The sequence below is a fragment of the Crocodylus siamensis genome, chromosome 2, assembly GCF_052110815.1.
Source record: "Crocodylus siamensis isolate JL-2025a chromosome 2, ASM5211081v1, whole genome shotgun sequence".
Classification (NCBI taxonomy): Eukaryota; Metazoa; Chordata; order Crocodylia; family Crocodylidae; genus Crocodylus; species Crocodylus siamensis.
In genome coordinates this window covers 139,155,351-139,172,374 of record NC_143396.1, presented here as the reverse complement: position 1 = coordinate 139,172,374, position 17,024 = coordinate 139,155,351, and the positions used below count along the sequence as shown (strand labels likewise).

The 17,024-nt window shown below is 42.2% G+C and overlaps 1 protein-coding gene across 3 annotated transcripts in view; it reads left to right on the top strand.

Moving 5' to 3' along the window:
* ANTXR2 (ANTXR cell adhesion molecule 2) overlaps positions 1-17,024 on the top strand; it is a 187,746-nt gene that overhangs the window by 88,512 nt on the left and 82,210 nt on the right. For 2 of the 3 annotated variants that reach the window (XM_090036914.1, XM_090036916.1), the window contains exon 12: positions 6,469-6,564. The exons of the other annotated variant lie outside the window; for it this stretch is intronic. In XM_090036914.1, the coding sequence (XP_089893040.1) occupies positions 6,469-6,564 (96 nt within the window). The remainder of the gene's footprint in view (positions 1-6,468; positions 6,565-17,024) is intronic. 3 annotated transcript variants of the gene reach the window in all.

The following is a 17,024-nucleotide window of genomic DNA, read 5'->3' as shown; positions in this document are numbered from 1 at the left end:
TCCACTCTGGCCATGTCATCCACTGGCAGGAGAGGGGAGACGAGGCCAGGCTCCGTGCTTCTCCCTTCACCCCAACTACAGCAGCTGCTGCCTTTCATGTGTGGTAGCTGGGGCTCAGGTGCTGCTGGCTGGCTGTGGCTGGCACCCACAAGGGCAGAGAGTAGGGTTAGGGCAGGATGCAGCCTCTGGGTCCTGTAGCCCTGGTAGCTGGGGGCCTGCTCTGGCAGGGTTGGTGGGGGGCAAGGGGCTGCAGGTTGGAAATGAGGCACCAGTGGTGGAGGGGGGGGGGGGACTGTAGGTTGGGAGTAAGGGGCACTGGCAGGGCCAGTGGGCTGTGGGTTGGGAGTGAGAAGCACTGGTGGGGGGCGGGGGTCAGGAGTGAGTGGCACCAGTGGGGACAAGGGGCTTTGGGTTGAGAGTAAGGTCAGCAGCAAGGCTTGGTGGGGCTGTGGCTTGGGGGTGAGGGGCACCAGCAGGGGCAGGGCACTGGCATATCAGGGCTTCTCAGCACCACAAAGCAGCTGGGGGGACAACCACAGCTACATCCACATCCTGGTGTGCAGAGGCAGGGGGAGCTGTGATTTTTCCATGATAAAGGAACCAAAATCAAACAGCAAAATATATAGGTATTTAGAATTTATTTTATTATAGTGATTGAGGAACTGGTAGGCTTCCAAATTTCTTTAAAATGGTAAGTATACCAATAAAACATAGTTTTCAACTGATCCTTTTATATATACTGGTGTTTCATTTTAATCACAGAAAAACACATATTTTGAGGGTTTTAATCAGAGAATTTAGGATTTTTTAACAGAGAAAAACCAGGCTTCATGGTGATGATGCTCCACACTATCTGCATCTCTTTTTCAAAATCCTAGATCCACTCATGACAACAGGGTTCCAATTAATAGCGTAGGTGGGACCACAGTGGTGGCGCACAATCTGCCTGAACCTGTGTAGACGGAATCTCAAGACTTTAACCAGGTGTTGGAAGACTGTGCTGGTCTCGATCCTACTGATTGGAATCGTGTTCTAATTGGGTTACAAGGAAAAAACAAATTAGAACCTGGTCCGATGGCACAAGTGTATTTAGAGTGTGGACTTGTTTCCTTAACTCGAGTAGTGGCTGTGCACGAGAGAACACTTAAGTTCTTGTAGGAAGATACATTTTTGCTAGGTCACTATGCGCAGTATCAAGGGCATTCAGAATATTTTGTAAGGAAAAAAAAATCCTAAATTTCTCTAAAACTTTCTCTAAATCTTAAAACTTGGCTTTAGTGTAACTTTATTTTCAGGTTTGTAAATATAAAGAACAGTGGAATCTGTTACTCTTATATTTCTAAACATTCAAATCTTGCTGAAATCAGATGGAGTTGTGAAGACAGAGGGCAGAATTGCGGGGGGGTTGTTTGTTGAAGGGAGAGAAAAGTAATGTGAATTATATTAATATTCTGCAAAGTACAAGCTAGTTCATCTGACTTGCCAATGACTTTATTCCTTGGCTGACCTTATTGCATGTGATTTCCAATGAGATATTAATGTCTGCAGCCAGTTAACTTGGTGAAGAAATGTATATTTCAATTCTTGAAAAATTTAGAGTTTGAACAATTTTGGGTGTTGATGTTATGTCCAACCAAACTAAATTTTAGGGAAGGGAGCCTGAATCTGCTTGGAGTCAGGCAGATTCTGATTCAGCGGAGCTCACATTGTGGTACTTAGACAAAACCTTTTTAAGATTTGCAACTCTTTTTCTTTTTTTTTTTACTTATTTCTTTTTTTAACCCTATCTCCCAATCTTGTATCAGTGTCTGGCAATGCAACATCTTGATTCCATGATCTAAAGACACAGCAGTCATAGGAAAGTGCTTCATCATGATATGAAATGTACTGGTGTTCTCTTTATCTTCCTCTTTCTCATGTAGGTGAAGGGACAGCTGTATTAAAACCAAAAATTTACCTTTACCCTATATAAAAAGTGCACAGAAAAAGCAAACTGTTAAATTACACCCCCAGAGCTACAGTACTGATTCCTTTAATAGGTATTCTCACCTTTACTTACATGTTGTTACTTTGTGGTTCAAAGATCCAACAGGAAACAGAATAGCTACAGATGTGCAGTGACAAGAAAGCCAGCACTTCTGCTCATCCTTTTTGTCTTTTTAAACACACTGCAGTAAAGGAAGTGTTACACAAGTAGAACTCGTGTTTCCATAGTAGCAGATGGGCAACTGCCTGGAAATGGGTCACTGCTAGAATTGTTCTGCTAATTCTAATTGCTGAGCAGCTGATGGTTAGCCTGGTGCAAGAGAGTTAAAAGTTTATAACCTCCCCCAGTAAACAGATATTGCTGCAGAGAAAACAAGGAGTGGCAGCTAGGCCTGGACATTAGTTCTTAATATTAGCATCTTAAATGGTCACTTTATATAACATGGGTTGTAAATAATGTTCAACTCGATTCTGTTGCCATTTATACCAAATTTTCCACAGTGTAACTTCTTTGACTTCAGTAGAGTTACTCTTGTTTTATATCAACAAGTGTGGGAAATCTAGCCATATCTCTTTACATTTTCTTTCTCCTTGATTGGAATTTGAACAGAGTTTATGCACAAAAAACACACCACCATTTTTTCTCTCCTTGGTGTTGGTAAAATTTCTGCTTGTCTCATGCACGTTAGCAGAGTTTGCCAGCGGCTGCATTTTACCATTGTATAAATGAGGCTGTAACCACCTGCACAGATTTTAGATTCTGTTTCCCCCCTTGTGGTGGGCTGGGATCACTCAGGTGCATAACTGCTTAAAAAAAAATGCTGAAGAGGGTGACCCTCGTATTTATTAGCTGAATAGTTTTGTGGTTAGAGCACATGTCTAGGGGAACCCCAGCTTCCCAGAAATTGCACCTCCAGCTTTGCAGCAAGCTGCTCAAACCACCAGGCTATAAGCCAGCACATTATAGCCCATAGACATGTGTCTTCTCTTACCTTTTGTTTGAAGGGCCCAGCAGGAGAGGGATTGTGGCTCAGTGAGACAATTACTGCCCTGAAATGGGATAGAAACTGTTAAGCTGCTGTTTTATCCATTGTATCCAGCAAATATTAAATACAGAGTTCAGAAAAGCCATTGGCTTCTCCTCTTGCTCTGTTTCTTTTGGCAGTTAGGAACCTATTTGGATGATTCTTCTTTACCACAGGGGGAAACAGAATATAAAATCTGAGTAGGTGCAAAAAAGGGGCATTTATGCATTGCATTATCTGCATTCATGCATTATGCAATTAAGTAGGTAACAGCGGTGTAAAGATAAAATAACACTTGGCCCTAAGGGCCCCTCTATATATTCAGGTAAAGGTGTGATGGGATCTAATGCATTATCTGCACAGTATGTGGCAGGAGGCAGGATTGTGGGATTGTAAATCAGATTCTATCATGCCTTACTGCTAGGGACCCATTTAAATTGTGGTAAGATTAAACAATTTTTGCAGGTTGGTCATGGCATGAAGAACTAATTTCACACATTTCTCAGATGTTCTCTACCGGCTCTGTTCCCTAGCACTGATCAGCAGAGAGGTCCTGGTGTGGGGATGAGGGGGCAGCTGCCATCTTGTCTGCTGCCCTTCGTGTTGCCCCACCAGCTGATGCCTTCCCCCCAGGTGGGCTGTGAGGCCAGCTGTGGCAATGAGGACCACTGGTTCCTGTTGGGGAGGCAGCTTTTTATTTTTATTAAATTTTTTTTAAGTTGATTTTACAGGCAATACCAGATCTTGCAACTTCTGCAAAATTGTGAATTGAACAGACCCCTACTTACTGCTGGTGGAGGAGGGGTCCGATCCCAGGCTCCCCCTACACCAGCAAGAAGCAAGCTCCTGTGGCTGGGGGTCTCTCTCAGCTGTGGGAGTGCATAGGTCTGCTAGCCATGGGGGCCCATGGCCACACATTCAATTAATGGCATGATGGGAAGTAGCTACAAACTTATTACACCTTTTGGATTTTCTCCTTTTATCATGCCCTGAATTGATTGAACACATGTCTGGGTGACCACTTAAGGCATGGTTAACTGGCAGATGGATGCCTACATCCCCTGCAGAAGGGAGTCTCCACCCACCACTACCTGTCACTTCCTCTTGATGGTAGTGGTCTTAGTCTTCCCAACCTTGGGGATGCCTGGCTTGGCCTCTTCCACCAATGGAACATGCGTCTTCTCTGTTGCTAGGGCTCTGTATTTGTTCTCTGGGCAAACTGCTGCCAGTGGAGACTTCTGCTTGTTGCCACAGGTCACAGGCTTCCAACTTCCACCTTTCTTCTGTAGCGCTGCCTCTGGTAATCCTTCCTCCACTGCCCTATATGTCTCCTTCAGCCATGAATCGATGGAGTCCTCATGGTAGAGGATACTTCATAGCCTTGCCACCTCTTCCTATAGCTTTCTTGCCTGCTCCCTGAGGGACACCACCATAAGGCACTGCTCATATTGCACACTCCCTCACCTGGCTGTTGCTGAAAGGAACCTGCAAGCTGCAGTCTCCACAACACCAAATCAGAACCTGGGTGAAAGCCTCAACTGTGAGCCTGGACAGACACCTCACTGGTGCAAGCAGAGGAAGAGCTGGCAGTGGCTCTGGCACATTTCTTTGGTTCTCTTAATCCTCCGCCTCTCTCTTCCTGACCCTCTTCCAAGCAGGCCTTCCTTAAACTCCCCTGTAAGTTGGCCTGTTCACTGCTCCTTGGTCCTGAAAGGCTTTGTTTTCCCTGCTTACCTGCTTCTTTTCACCAAGTTTACAGTGGAAGAAGGTGAGAAAGTTTCTAGGCAAACTCCTTAGTGAACTCCCCCTTGCTCTAGATTCTAGGTAAACAAGTATTAAGTATTGGCCTAACTGCTGAGTTTTAGCTACTTAGACAAAATATATGTAGGTTAGCTTCTCTTAATTAAAGAAAGAGCTTACCTGAAAAGCTCCCCTTCAAGAGGAGGGGGGCAAACTAACCTGTGGACTGACTTGAACTGTTTGCTTCTCCTGTTTGCTTCTCCTGTTCGCTTGCTTGCAAGGGCTTTGGAGTGTAGAAAACCTCTGGACCCTGAGGATTGCAGCTGTTGTGTGGGTGTGGGAAATCCCCAAGACCAGAGATTTGCGGTGATCCTGGAACACTCCCCTGCAGCGATATGTGTGTTCCTCGTGTTCCCCTGCAGTGATCCTCTGGCCCCAGGAGTTTCTCTGCAACCCCAGAAAACAGGGATCACTCAGATTTGCTGTAGCAGCAATTCCTCCAGCCTCAGGGGTATATTTGGTGCCCCCATGGCTGGGAGCCTTTCAACTGGGAAATGTGGGGCTCCCACCTGCAGGAGCTTCCTGATGCAGGTAGGAGAGTCCAGAATCAGGCTCCCCCTATACCAGGTGTGATGGGATCTAATGTGCAATCCCACAATCGCATCTCCTGCCAGGCACTGGCATGGTAGGACGTGCGATTTTGTGACTCACACATTAGATCCCATCATGCCTTTAGCTTCACGTGTAGAGGGGGCCTGAGTATTTGCACCGTCCTCTGAAACGGTTAGTATTGGCACTGTCAGGGACAGTTTAGGAAGTCCAGAGCACTGGCTTCGATTGACCACCATTCTTATCCAGCCTGGCAGTTCCTATGTTCTTTTTTATTAACTCCCCTGCAGGACAGGTTGAATGTTAAGGTGACTTATTTTTAGAACATAAAAGCCCATAATAGAGTTGTTGTATTTCCAAAAGGAAGTACTAAATGTCAGCGCAGTAACAAAGGTGCTGTAGGGACACATGTATGCACCCAGCAATTACTTTCACAGTAGATGCCTTTTGATTTAGGCCACTGACCCCTCTTGCCTCCATGTTATTCCTTATTCTCTTGTCACATATGCCATCTATTTCCATGAAGATACTATGATTTACACTGATGTAAGTGAGAGGAGACTCAGGCTTGTTATCTCTATTGGTCTCACTGTTTGTCTTATTTTAAACCCTGGTCCAAAAAATGCAGAGTTAAACACACAGTTTTCAGAGTTTTGAATTTTTCAAATTAAGATATATGGCATATTGGAGGTTGTATCCTTAACACTGTTGATGTACTGATATTCTCCAGAGCCAAGAAAGTTTGTGAAATAAAAGGATACCAATTATACCTTTTTAATATCTAATCTTCCCCGTTTTGTAGTTGCTTGCATTATCTGTGCAATTCTGCTAGTCTATGCTGTGTCTTTATTTAGGGGTCTCTTGTGACATAGTGATGCCCATGGATGAAAAGGGAAATTGCAGGGTGTCTGAAGCTGACTCTCACATTAATTCAGCTTATAATGAACCTGATCCTACTTGTGTCTGAAGGAGCTATGTCTGAGTAAGGTCAGTGGGAAATGGGCCCACTGAATAGTCACTTTCTCTATGGAAATCTATGTGTAGCTATGTCTGAAAAAGAATTATTCTCCAATGACAGTGTCTTTTTTTACTTCTCCTTTCTCCACAGTCTAATGGTATAGCAGCACTTATCGCTGTTCTTATACTGTTACTTTTGGTGGCTCTTGGTCTCTTCTGGTGGTTCTGGCCTCTTTGTTGCAAAGTGGTAAGTAAAAAGAAAAAAATGTCAATATCTAGCTGGTATATCATTTTACAAAACATAATCAACATTTTCTTGAAGTATAGATTATTTTTTCAAACAGTTCTTGAAAATAAGTAGTAAACCAGCATGATAGCTGTTTAGAATGGGCTATATAAAAGTTTATATAATATCAGATACAAGTTTAGGGTTTATCATTGGTATATTGTAAACCCCAGAAGAGGTCAGTTTCAACATAAGCAAGTAACTGTGCTTTTTACAGTGCTGGCTTCTCTGACAGAAATCTAAGTAGAGATGAACAAGGAGAGGATGGGTGCATCTCCTATTGGCTTTCTCCTAAATGAGCAGATGTGCTATATTTCAGTGAAATCTTTGATAAAAGCCTTTCCTCTTTTATTTGATAGTTGCAGACTATAATGGTGGGCAGATGTTACCATGAAATCAAGGACCACTGTAAAAGCACCAGCAATAAAATTGATATTTGTAGTCCATTATGGAAGTCTAAGTTGGAAATCCTTTATTTTTCTATTAATCCCTTGCAAAAAAATTAAATTTTCATCCTGCACATGTTACATCTAGTTTCATCTGAATAATGAACAGTCTTTATCTCAGCAGCAGTCAACAATGATGCTTCAATAGGTCTCCCTTCATTTCCTCACATCAGGGGTTTTATTTTTGTGGAGGGTATTATCCGTTCAGTTGGTCTGCAGTCCTAAGGACATGCTGATATGTTGCAGTCTAGCATAATATTCCCTCCACTTGGTCTTGGTTTAGGATTGGTGTCTACTGGAAGGCCATGAAGCAGTGTTCCCTCTAAGCTGTGTTGCGCACCTGCATGGCCGCACACACTGCACAGCTTAGAGGAAATGCTGCCGTGAAGGAATCACCATTCTCCATGCATTCTCTGAAACTGCTGGTGAAGCCTCAACAATGAAATAGGTGCAAGGCCTTAAACACGATGTGGAGCCGGAAGGCTTCCACCTTCAGTAGAACCACTGTGCTCTGTGGTTCTTGAGAACCCATCTGTAATGAAAGAATGCCTCTCATCCCACTTTCATAGGATTGTTCGAGGAAGGCATCCTTTCGTCATTTAGTCTTTCAGAAGCCTCTAGCCTGTGGGTTTTTCCACAGCATGAAGAAAGGTTTCTTATTTCCTTCATTTTTAAAATAATTGCGTCATTCCTGTTCAAATGAGTGGTATGAACTATAGTGTCAGGTCTGTAAGTAGTCTTTTCCAAGACAGTATTATGTGGGATACGATGATGCAGAGAGGATTGATGGTTGTGACCTTCCACCAGACTTTACATTTCGCATCCAACAGAAAACCAAATTTTCCAGGCTTCAAAGTCTAGCCCTTTTAAAAAAGTATAAATTAAAAAATCTTGTTGACTTGAAGTGTGAATTTTCTTGCAAGATCCCTAGTGAGCAGGATTCTTAAAAATATGATTACATTCAAGTTATATTTTGTTGGTTTTTTTACAGTCTATTTACAGTCTATTTTACAGTCTATTTACAGCACCTCCAGGTGCTGTTCACCTAGGACTCCAAGTCCTACCTCCAGGTGGACTTGGTACTGATTTGGAGTCACAGAGTATAAGAACAGATCTTGCATTTGTCCCTGGACAAGTTATGTCTCTGTCCTGAAACAGGGGTATCCCAGGATTGGCATGCATATATATATCATTGTTCTTACCAGGATTTAGTGAGTATTGGAATGCACTGCCCCTTTTCTGCCATTGATTCAACGATGCAATCCTAGGACAACTGTTCAGCACATCCTTTCTCGACAGCTGCCTTCTCTAACAGAGGCCTGTTGACTCTCATCCTGTTCCTGAGTTTTCAAGCTTTCTATTTTATTTAAAAGACAAACATACTTATCCTTGAGTTGATTGACATCAGGAAACCCTAATGTTCCTTTAGGTCTTCAAAGCTCTCAGAGCTGTTTAACTTTTTGTGACTAGCTGAATGTGGATGTCAGTCAGAATAGAGTTCATTCACCTCTTATTTATATAAACCCAGAATCAATCTTTTTCAATTGAAGGAGATGCATATCACATCAGATTCAGTTACACATGTCACTAACTATTTGCCAAATTGATGTTTTTCAGAGTTATGCTTTTGCATACTTACTGCAACACTTAAAATGTGAGAAATGCTTTTTCCAATGGTCAGCATTAGAAAGTCAGCTTCAGCTTACAGTGCTGTCCTGCTATAGTATTTTGCTTTAGTTAGAGCAGTAAGTAGTGGCAGTATCTTTAATACATGTGAGCTGTTGTAACTATGTTTATGGGTCTGATCACCCCACAATAGCCAAAGCTCTATTTGTTTCCAGAATGGAGCTCAGGAGGCACCTAAACACTGCCTGTCTCCCAGCAAAGGCCATATCATTAGGTATGCTCAGAGCATTCCCCATTCACTCTGATGCAGTTGAGCTTCATGTAAAGCCCAGCACCAGGGCCACTCTCACTCAAAATATTATAGGTTGTGGTTGCAGCAAATAATCCTCCAGGTGCTGTTCACCTAGGACTCCAAGTCCTACCTCCAGGTGGACCTGGTACTGATTTGGAGTCACAGAGTATAAGAACAGATCTTGCATTTGTCCCTGGACAAGTTATGTCTCTGTCCTGAAACAGGGGTATCCCAGGATTGGCATGCATATATATATCATTGTTCTTACCAGGATTTAGTGAGTATTGGAATGCACTGCCCCTTTTCTGCCATTGATTCAACGATGCAATCCTAGGACAACTGTTCAGATGCAGTTTGTGATGTCTTGGGATAAACTGTTAGTACTTTTTTTTTGTAAGCCTTTTCAGAATTTATCCTAGGATAACAATGTGGACATCTGAATTTTTGCACTTTGTCCCAGGAAAAAAATGGTTTACCCCAGGACAAGTACAATGTCTATTTGTAGTTCCATAGTGTAATGTGTACATGGATAAGTATAACAGGGGGCTTTTAGCCGATTATTTTAAGAGAATATAAGATCCACATGATAGGGTCACATTAAAGCTGAGACCCAGAGAAAAAATTCAGTAAAAGAACAGGTGGTGGGAAGACAAAGCAAAAGAGATTCAAAGGTTTGCCAACAGCCATGATATGTGTAGTTTCAGCAATACAACAAAAGCTGTATTTGGGCCAAGGACATTCTTTAAAGACAGCTCCACCATCAACATATGGTGAAAAGGGCACTTTCAAGAGCTCCTGAACTGAGATTCTGATGTTGAAGACAGTACCATCAAAGCCATCTCACAACACCCCATTAAGGACTGACTACCTTGCCGATCCACCAATTTACCAAGAGGCCTTAAACGTCATTAAGTAGATGAAAAACAATACATCATCGTGTTGGAACACGAGCTGAAATTTTATAAACAAGGTAGTAAAAACTCTTACCAACTACATCATTTTGAAAATCTGGAAACATAAACTGATTCTCCGCAACTTCAAAGATTCCGTAGTCATTTTCTTGTTCAAGAAAGGAGATAGATGTGCAGCAGTTATCACAGTATTGGACTCCTGTCCATAGCTGGGAAGATCTGTGTCTGCATTCTCCTCAGTAGATGCATATCCCTCACTGAGGAGATTGTACCTAAATCCCAGTATGGTTTCAGACCATTCAGAAGCACAGTAGATGTGATCTTTGTTGCAAGACAGCTGCAGGAGAACGGTCATGAGCAACACAGATCTGTTCATGGCCTTCATTGACCTGACTAAGGCCTTTTGATTCAATCAACAGAGAGGTCCTATGGAAAATCCTGATGAGATTGATATTAACAAATTTTGGTGAGCATCCAAGACTTCATCATGATGATCTGATAGTAGCCATCTTAAGAAACAGCTTGGAAGTGGGCCTTTTTGCTACTGGAACTGGAGTCAAGCAAGGATGTGTGATTGCACCAACACTCATTTCCATCTGTATCACAGCTATACTTCCATCTGGGAAGTCGGCATCCAGTATTGCATGGATGGGAATCTCTTTAACATTAACTGGTTATGCTCCAAATCCAAGATAACTAATATCTGTGTTACTGAGCTTCAGTATGTTGATGATGGTGTTGTGTGTACCTCACGAGCTTCAGGTCATTCTTGATTGCTTCTTTGAAGCATCCAGTGGGTTGAGTTTGGACTCATCAACCTCAAAAAGCCAAGATCCTTTACCAACTGACATCAAAACCAACCAGCAGCTCCTCCAAATATTACAGTTAGAGTACAGTCCTTGGAGAATGTTGAGGATTTCTCCAATTCTGGTACTTCCCCAAAAAGTAAACATAATAATATTCCAATGGGATAATCTGCTAGTACTGCCTTTGGATGTTTCTGAAATCATGTCTTCAATGATTATACATCAGGTCCTAAACCAAACTTCTCATCTACTAAATTGTTGTCATCCCTTCTCTGTTGTATGGGTGTCAAACGTGGATGACATGTCAGAAACATTTGAAAACTTTAGAATGTTACCAACAGCAATATCTTTGGAAATTCCTCCATATAAGCTGGAAGGACAGAAGAACAAATGCCAGTGTTCTTGCTCAAGAAAATGCAACCATTATTGAAAACATGTTTATTAGGGTTGTGTAATGCTTTGCTGGCCAATCAGAGGAGGGTGTGGGGCCTTGGGCAAATCAGCTTGTGTGTGGGCCTGCCACTGCCCTGGTCCCAAGGTGCTGACATGTCCCTGCATGAGCTGATTTTCCCCAGGCCCTGCACCAGAGCTGATCTCGAGGTGACAACTGGTCCCCACGTGAGGTGATTTGCCCTGGGCCCTGCACCCTCCTCCGATCAGCTTTGGTGTGGGGCCCGAGGTAAATCAGCTTGTGCGGGGAACCGCCTTGGGATCAGGGTGGTGCCAGGTCCCAGCACAAACTGATTTTTCCCTGGGTCATGCACCAGACACAACCCGAGGAGGGTGTGGGGTCTAGGGCAAATTAGCTCCTTTTGGGGACCTGGCCCCTCCCCCAGGTGGCAGCACCAGCCTCCTGTGATCCAAGAGGCAGATTGGGAACCCACAGCCCTTGCAGCCCTCCTGGGGGTGTGGGGGAGCCCCCAGTTTTGCCTGCTGGATGACACAAGGCTGGTGCTGCTGTCTGGGAGCCTGCATCCAGCACCGAGAAGTTCAGTGCTGCTGCTGGCCCCACCTGGCAGCACCAGCCTCCTGTCATCCGGCAGGCAGATTGGGGGCTCCTCCTCTACCCCTGGGAGGGCTGCGGGGGCTGTGCTGAAGTCCTTCCAGGGGTGTGGGCCTTCTGGATCACAGGAGGCTGCTGCTGCTGTCTGGGGCTATAGGTGAAACATTGAAACAGCCAAAGAGTTTCAATGAAACAAAACAAACCTCGAAACAAAGCACTGTTCCAGAAGTCAAAATGGAACAATGCTGTTTTGCACAGGCCTAATGTATATACAGCACCGGCTCTGTTGGACAGGGCATGTCCTGAGGATGCTTGACAACCAGATCCTATCCTTCCAACTCACCAATGATCACTGCTCTAGACATGGGCAAGAGAAGAGATTCAAAGTCACTTTGAAGGCCAATCTGAAGAAATGCAGCATTAACATCAGTACTTGGAAGATTTTAGCACTGAATAATCCCCAATGATACTATGATGTATGACAAGGCATTGATCATTTTGAGTAAACTTGTTTTTCTATGGAGTTGAATAGATAGGAAAGACAAAGTGACAGAGATGTGACCCATCATCAGTAGGGTCTATTCCTTCCTTCCAGAACTATTTACCATGTCTGAAAACATACAGATTTCAGATCAGCCTTATCAACCATCTCTGGACCTTATTTATAGGAAGACTGTCCTCCTCATATTAATTTTCTGAGTGGAAACCCCTGGCTTATTTCTGAGGACCAGAGCCAGGTGACTGGAAGGGGTGGAGCCTAGGGGCAGATAAACCCAGCTCTGGAGCCAGAGAACTCGGTCTGACCCTGAGCGCTGTAGAGGAATAGCTTCTGTCAGCATAAGCTGCTAGAAAGGAAGCTACAGATGTAGAAAGGTACCTTGAAGGTTGGGATGGAGCCATCTTATTGCGGATAGGATTTTCCAGTAATGTAGAGTCCGGGTTAGGGTTGAAGGCTTGAGTTAGAGACTGGTCGGGTTGTGTTTTTGTTTTGGCTTAACTGCAGGATTTGAGTGTGGCTTAAGTGGAGAAGAAGGCCACAGAGTGGTACCAGTGAGGTACTCTGCATTGGAGATGAAGCCAAGGTAGAGCCTTGCAAGGACCCAGGGGCCTGGTGGGTTGAGTGGACTGAAGCCAAGGAATGTTAAAAATGTAAAAGTGCCTGGTGAGTTGATGTCAAGACAGGGTCAGGGGCCCAGAGAATTGAAGCAGGGTTGAGGCCAGCTGCAAAGAATAAGACCCAGGAGGAATGGGTGTGGTTACAGGAGAGGCTGGAGGCCATGATTACTCCCAGTGAGGCATGAAATGGTTTTAGTTAATGGATTGTGGCTCCAGTGGCAAGAAGGACCCCAGCTAAGCTAAGTGAGTTGAGTTTGTTAGGCTGAGTGCAGCACCATCAGGCCCAATCTAGGACTCCAGGGGCACCCTCCTAAAACCCACATACAAAGCCTACATCAAGGCATGGCAGCCAAAGCAGTGAAGGGGTACCAGCAGTGAGAAGTCAGAAGTAGTTCAGCCACCAAGGGGTGCCAGAACCATTCTCAGAGGCTGATCCAGCTACAGGAAGTGCTTGAAGGAGAACAGAGTAGTTACCAGTAATTTGAGTCCTTTGGGGGTGAGTTGCCTGCCAGTGTTTTCCTCCTGTCCACTGCCATGAAGTTCCTGGCACTCTGGAATTTTGCAGTTGAGAGGAAATTGAGGAAAACACAAGCTGCCTTGTGCACCCTTGGGAGAGGTGGGGTACATGTGTTCTGTAGGTTACGGCACTAGCTGTTAGGGCCTGAGCTCAGGTGCTTGAGGTGCACATGCATTTGCAGCCAAATCCTGAAGAACTTCAGTTGCTGATGATGAGTTATTTCTCTTTTCCTGTTGCCTTTCCCACTGATGAAAGGCAACTAAGGTGGTTTATCATGATGATATATTAAGGTTGAAATACTGATACTGCAGCCACTAAGATTTTGATTTAGCAAAGTACTTAGTGGAAGCTGAGGTCTATCTCTGTTTTAGTATGTGGTGAACTTTTGTTTTAAGACCTATTAACTTAAGTGCAGATATTTGTGGAATAAAGTATTGTGCAGACTGAATTAGGGGATGAGAATCTGGCCCTTTATGAAGGAAGGTGTTTGATGCATATTAATGTGATATTGTAAAAGCAAAAAAACCAAAACAGCCTGATTTCTGCGTGAGCAATAAAACAACAATGCTTTACATTTTAATATAATGTGCTTTTACTATCCATTGATGCTGTTTATTTGTTTCCTTTCTGAAATGTTGAAAGTGTTGTCTTTGGACTTACTGCTACAATGATGCCAAGAGCCAAACACACATTAATTTACACTATACATGTTAACAAATACACTCTTCCATAGTTTTTGTTTTGACAGACATTTCCTTAACTTGTTATGATGTGTTCTCTCAATCCTTCCTTTTTCTCCTCATCCAGCATTTTAGCAGTTTTTATTATTGCTGTTTCCATCTAGTTACTTACTGGCTTTGATGCAAATATTTTTGACCATTGATCACTTCTTCCAAATATTAGAGAAGGGGTGGGGAAAAATTCAGATCTGCTTATTTCATGGGACAGAGCAACAGAGAGGGCAAAAAAACAGCAACACCCAATGAAAAAAAACTGTGACATCATTTGAATTAGAACAAGAAAGGATAAAGATCTTGGAGACTGAATGAAAAGAAATGTCTGAGAATTGCAGAAGTTCTTGCTTTCTATTATCTGCAGGCAGTTGGTTTTCAACAGTTTAGATGACTTGGGCATTCTGTGTAATCATTGCCAGGAGCCAGCTCTGAAAATGTTACTTGATCCGCAGTCCATGAACAGTACCAGGTTGTTGTTTTTTTTTTAAAGGCAGTTCACTGTTGACAGTTCTTTCACTCTTCCCTGAATATCAGAACATATGATTCCATCAAGCTGGCTTCAGGCTCTAGTGCTGACATTTCCTAATGCCCACATCACTAGAACGTTTGAAAAGTGTTAATGAGCAGATCAAAAGGCCTGTTGCCTGAAGCTATTAACTTTCTTTCTTTCTTTCTTTCTTTCTTTCTTTCCTTCTTGCTGGCGCTCTCTCTCTCTCTTTTTCCAACTAAAGAAATGAATGAGATGCAGTCTTTCAGGTTGTTGGTGATGACAAAACAAAACAAAATTGGAAATGAATCAAACTGTACATATGGTTAGTAAGGCAGAAACATTTGCCCAGCTCTTTAGTTCAGGATTTAATAGTAAAATAAAATAATAACCTTTTGATTATGTCCTTTAAAATATCTGAAAAAAATTTTTATTTTACAAAAAAGCCTAGGTTTCTCAATTTTTAAAATTTAGATATCGGGACAGCTTTCTATTGACCTTACTGACCTTTAGCATTGAAACTAAAGGAAGTATTGATAATGCTCTGTGTGAGAGAGAGAAAGAGAGAGAGAGAGACAAAGCATGCAAGGAGCCTGTTGAAACATAAGGATGCAGACATTTATGTGCCACTTCTGTCAACAGGGCCAAATATCTGCTACTCAAGGCAGATTATTTTCTCACACTATTGTCACTTAATAATGGGATTCTTTTCAAACAAGCTTCGTCTTCTGAAGCTATTAGGAAATGCATCTAATTAATGTTTTAGCTAAATCCCTAGTTTATTCTACAAGGCAGCATTACTCCAGGGTCTGAGCCATTGTCCAAGAAGTCAGCAGAAAGACTTGCAATGGCTCACAGATTTACAAAGCTCACTGAAGTAAAGAAGGTCTTTTTGCCTTGATTTCAGTGGAATTTAGCTGCCTATCCCATTAAAATGGATGGGAATTTGGGCCTGCATCCTGAAACTAATATGCATTTTGGTGCATAAAGTTGATTCTGGTCTGAACAAGGAGAGATTCAGGAATATAAAACTGTAGAACTATAACGAGTGGAATGGCAGAATTATTATTTGTTTTTACTTAATATATATTTAAATAGCACTCAACCTTTTTAGAGATTCTTCCCTGAAAAGCTTGTAATCTTTATCAGGCACATATATAAATGTTAAGATAACATATAAAGCAAATATAGCATAAAGGGGGATGAGAGTTACAATAATCAAGATTAGACACGCTTTGTAATATTGAAAGAAGGTCTTAGCAGTTCTGACTTTTTGATTAGTTTTATTGGGAGTTAGGTACCTAGATGCTTTTTTTTGTAAGTCCTACTAGATTTATGTCTGCATCTTCAAGCACCTAAATATGTTTAAAGTCTGGTTCTTAAACCCTTTTGTTTCCTCAATTTGTCATCTGAGAAGTAGAGGCAGTAATTCTTTATGGCCTCTTGAGGATATAACCTGCATTAACTCGTAAATATTTATAAAGTGCTCTAATTTCCTGTTGTGAGAGAGAATATAGAAAAATTCAACCTTAAGTTACAAATATTTAGGGAAAATATCATTTTTGGCACATCTTGTAAGCACTGCTTCTGGACCTGAAGAGTTGTCTTTTAGATAAAAACCTATGTTTTGTTTTGCAATCTATTGAAGACGAGAGCTATTCTGGCATTATGATCTGAAATGAGTGTGGTAACATTTAAGTTAAACTGGCCAAGATATAAAAATATATCTGTATTTCTTGTACATATGATGCTGTGAATTCATTCAGGATATTTGCAGGTACTGTTAAAGGTAATTAAAGGAGATGGAAGAAATAATATGCATGTAGTATTTTACATATTTAACTCGCTACTAAGGGGTTTTATAGATCAGTCATTTTATATGTGGTACAACCTCATTATGAATCCTCATAACAAACCACTGTGGGACAGAGAAATTCATTAGGGTGTGGAGTATATGCTGTAATAAGGTTATTCAGTTTATGTAGGGATTGTTTACAGTGGGGGATTATTATGAGGTTGGCCTCCAATATTAATCAAAAGTGTTTAGTACCATGACAGAAAACTAGTCTTTGTATCAGTCAAGTATTTATTTGGTTTTCTATACAATTTGGACATACCAAAAATAGGGTCTCTCCATATAGTGAAGCATTTATTTATTTTTTTTGCTGTTAGGTTGGCCTTACAAAGAGTCCAACTTTAGCTTGAGACATTTAGACTGTTTACCCTCATCTAATAATGTATTGGCAACTTTTTCAGTTTAATGGTGTTAGTTGTGGGGAGAGAGGGGTCTCTTGAAGATTCATGATATGCATGCAAATAAGAAAACAGAAAGGAAGAGCAGGGGAGGTCTGAGTACCTAAAATCTATTTGAGAGCTCATTTGACTATCTTTAGTTAAAGCACCCTCACCATCATTTTGAAATGCGGGGATGCTGATACACGAGGCACAGAGGCTGGCTAGAGTGCACTAATTAGCATGCTCCA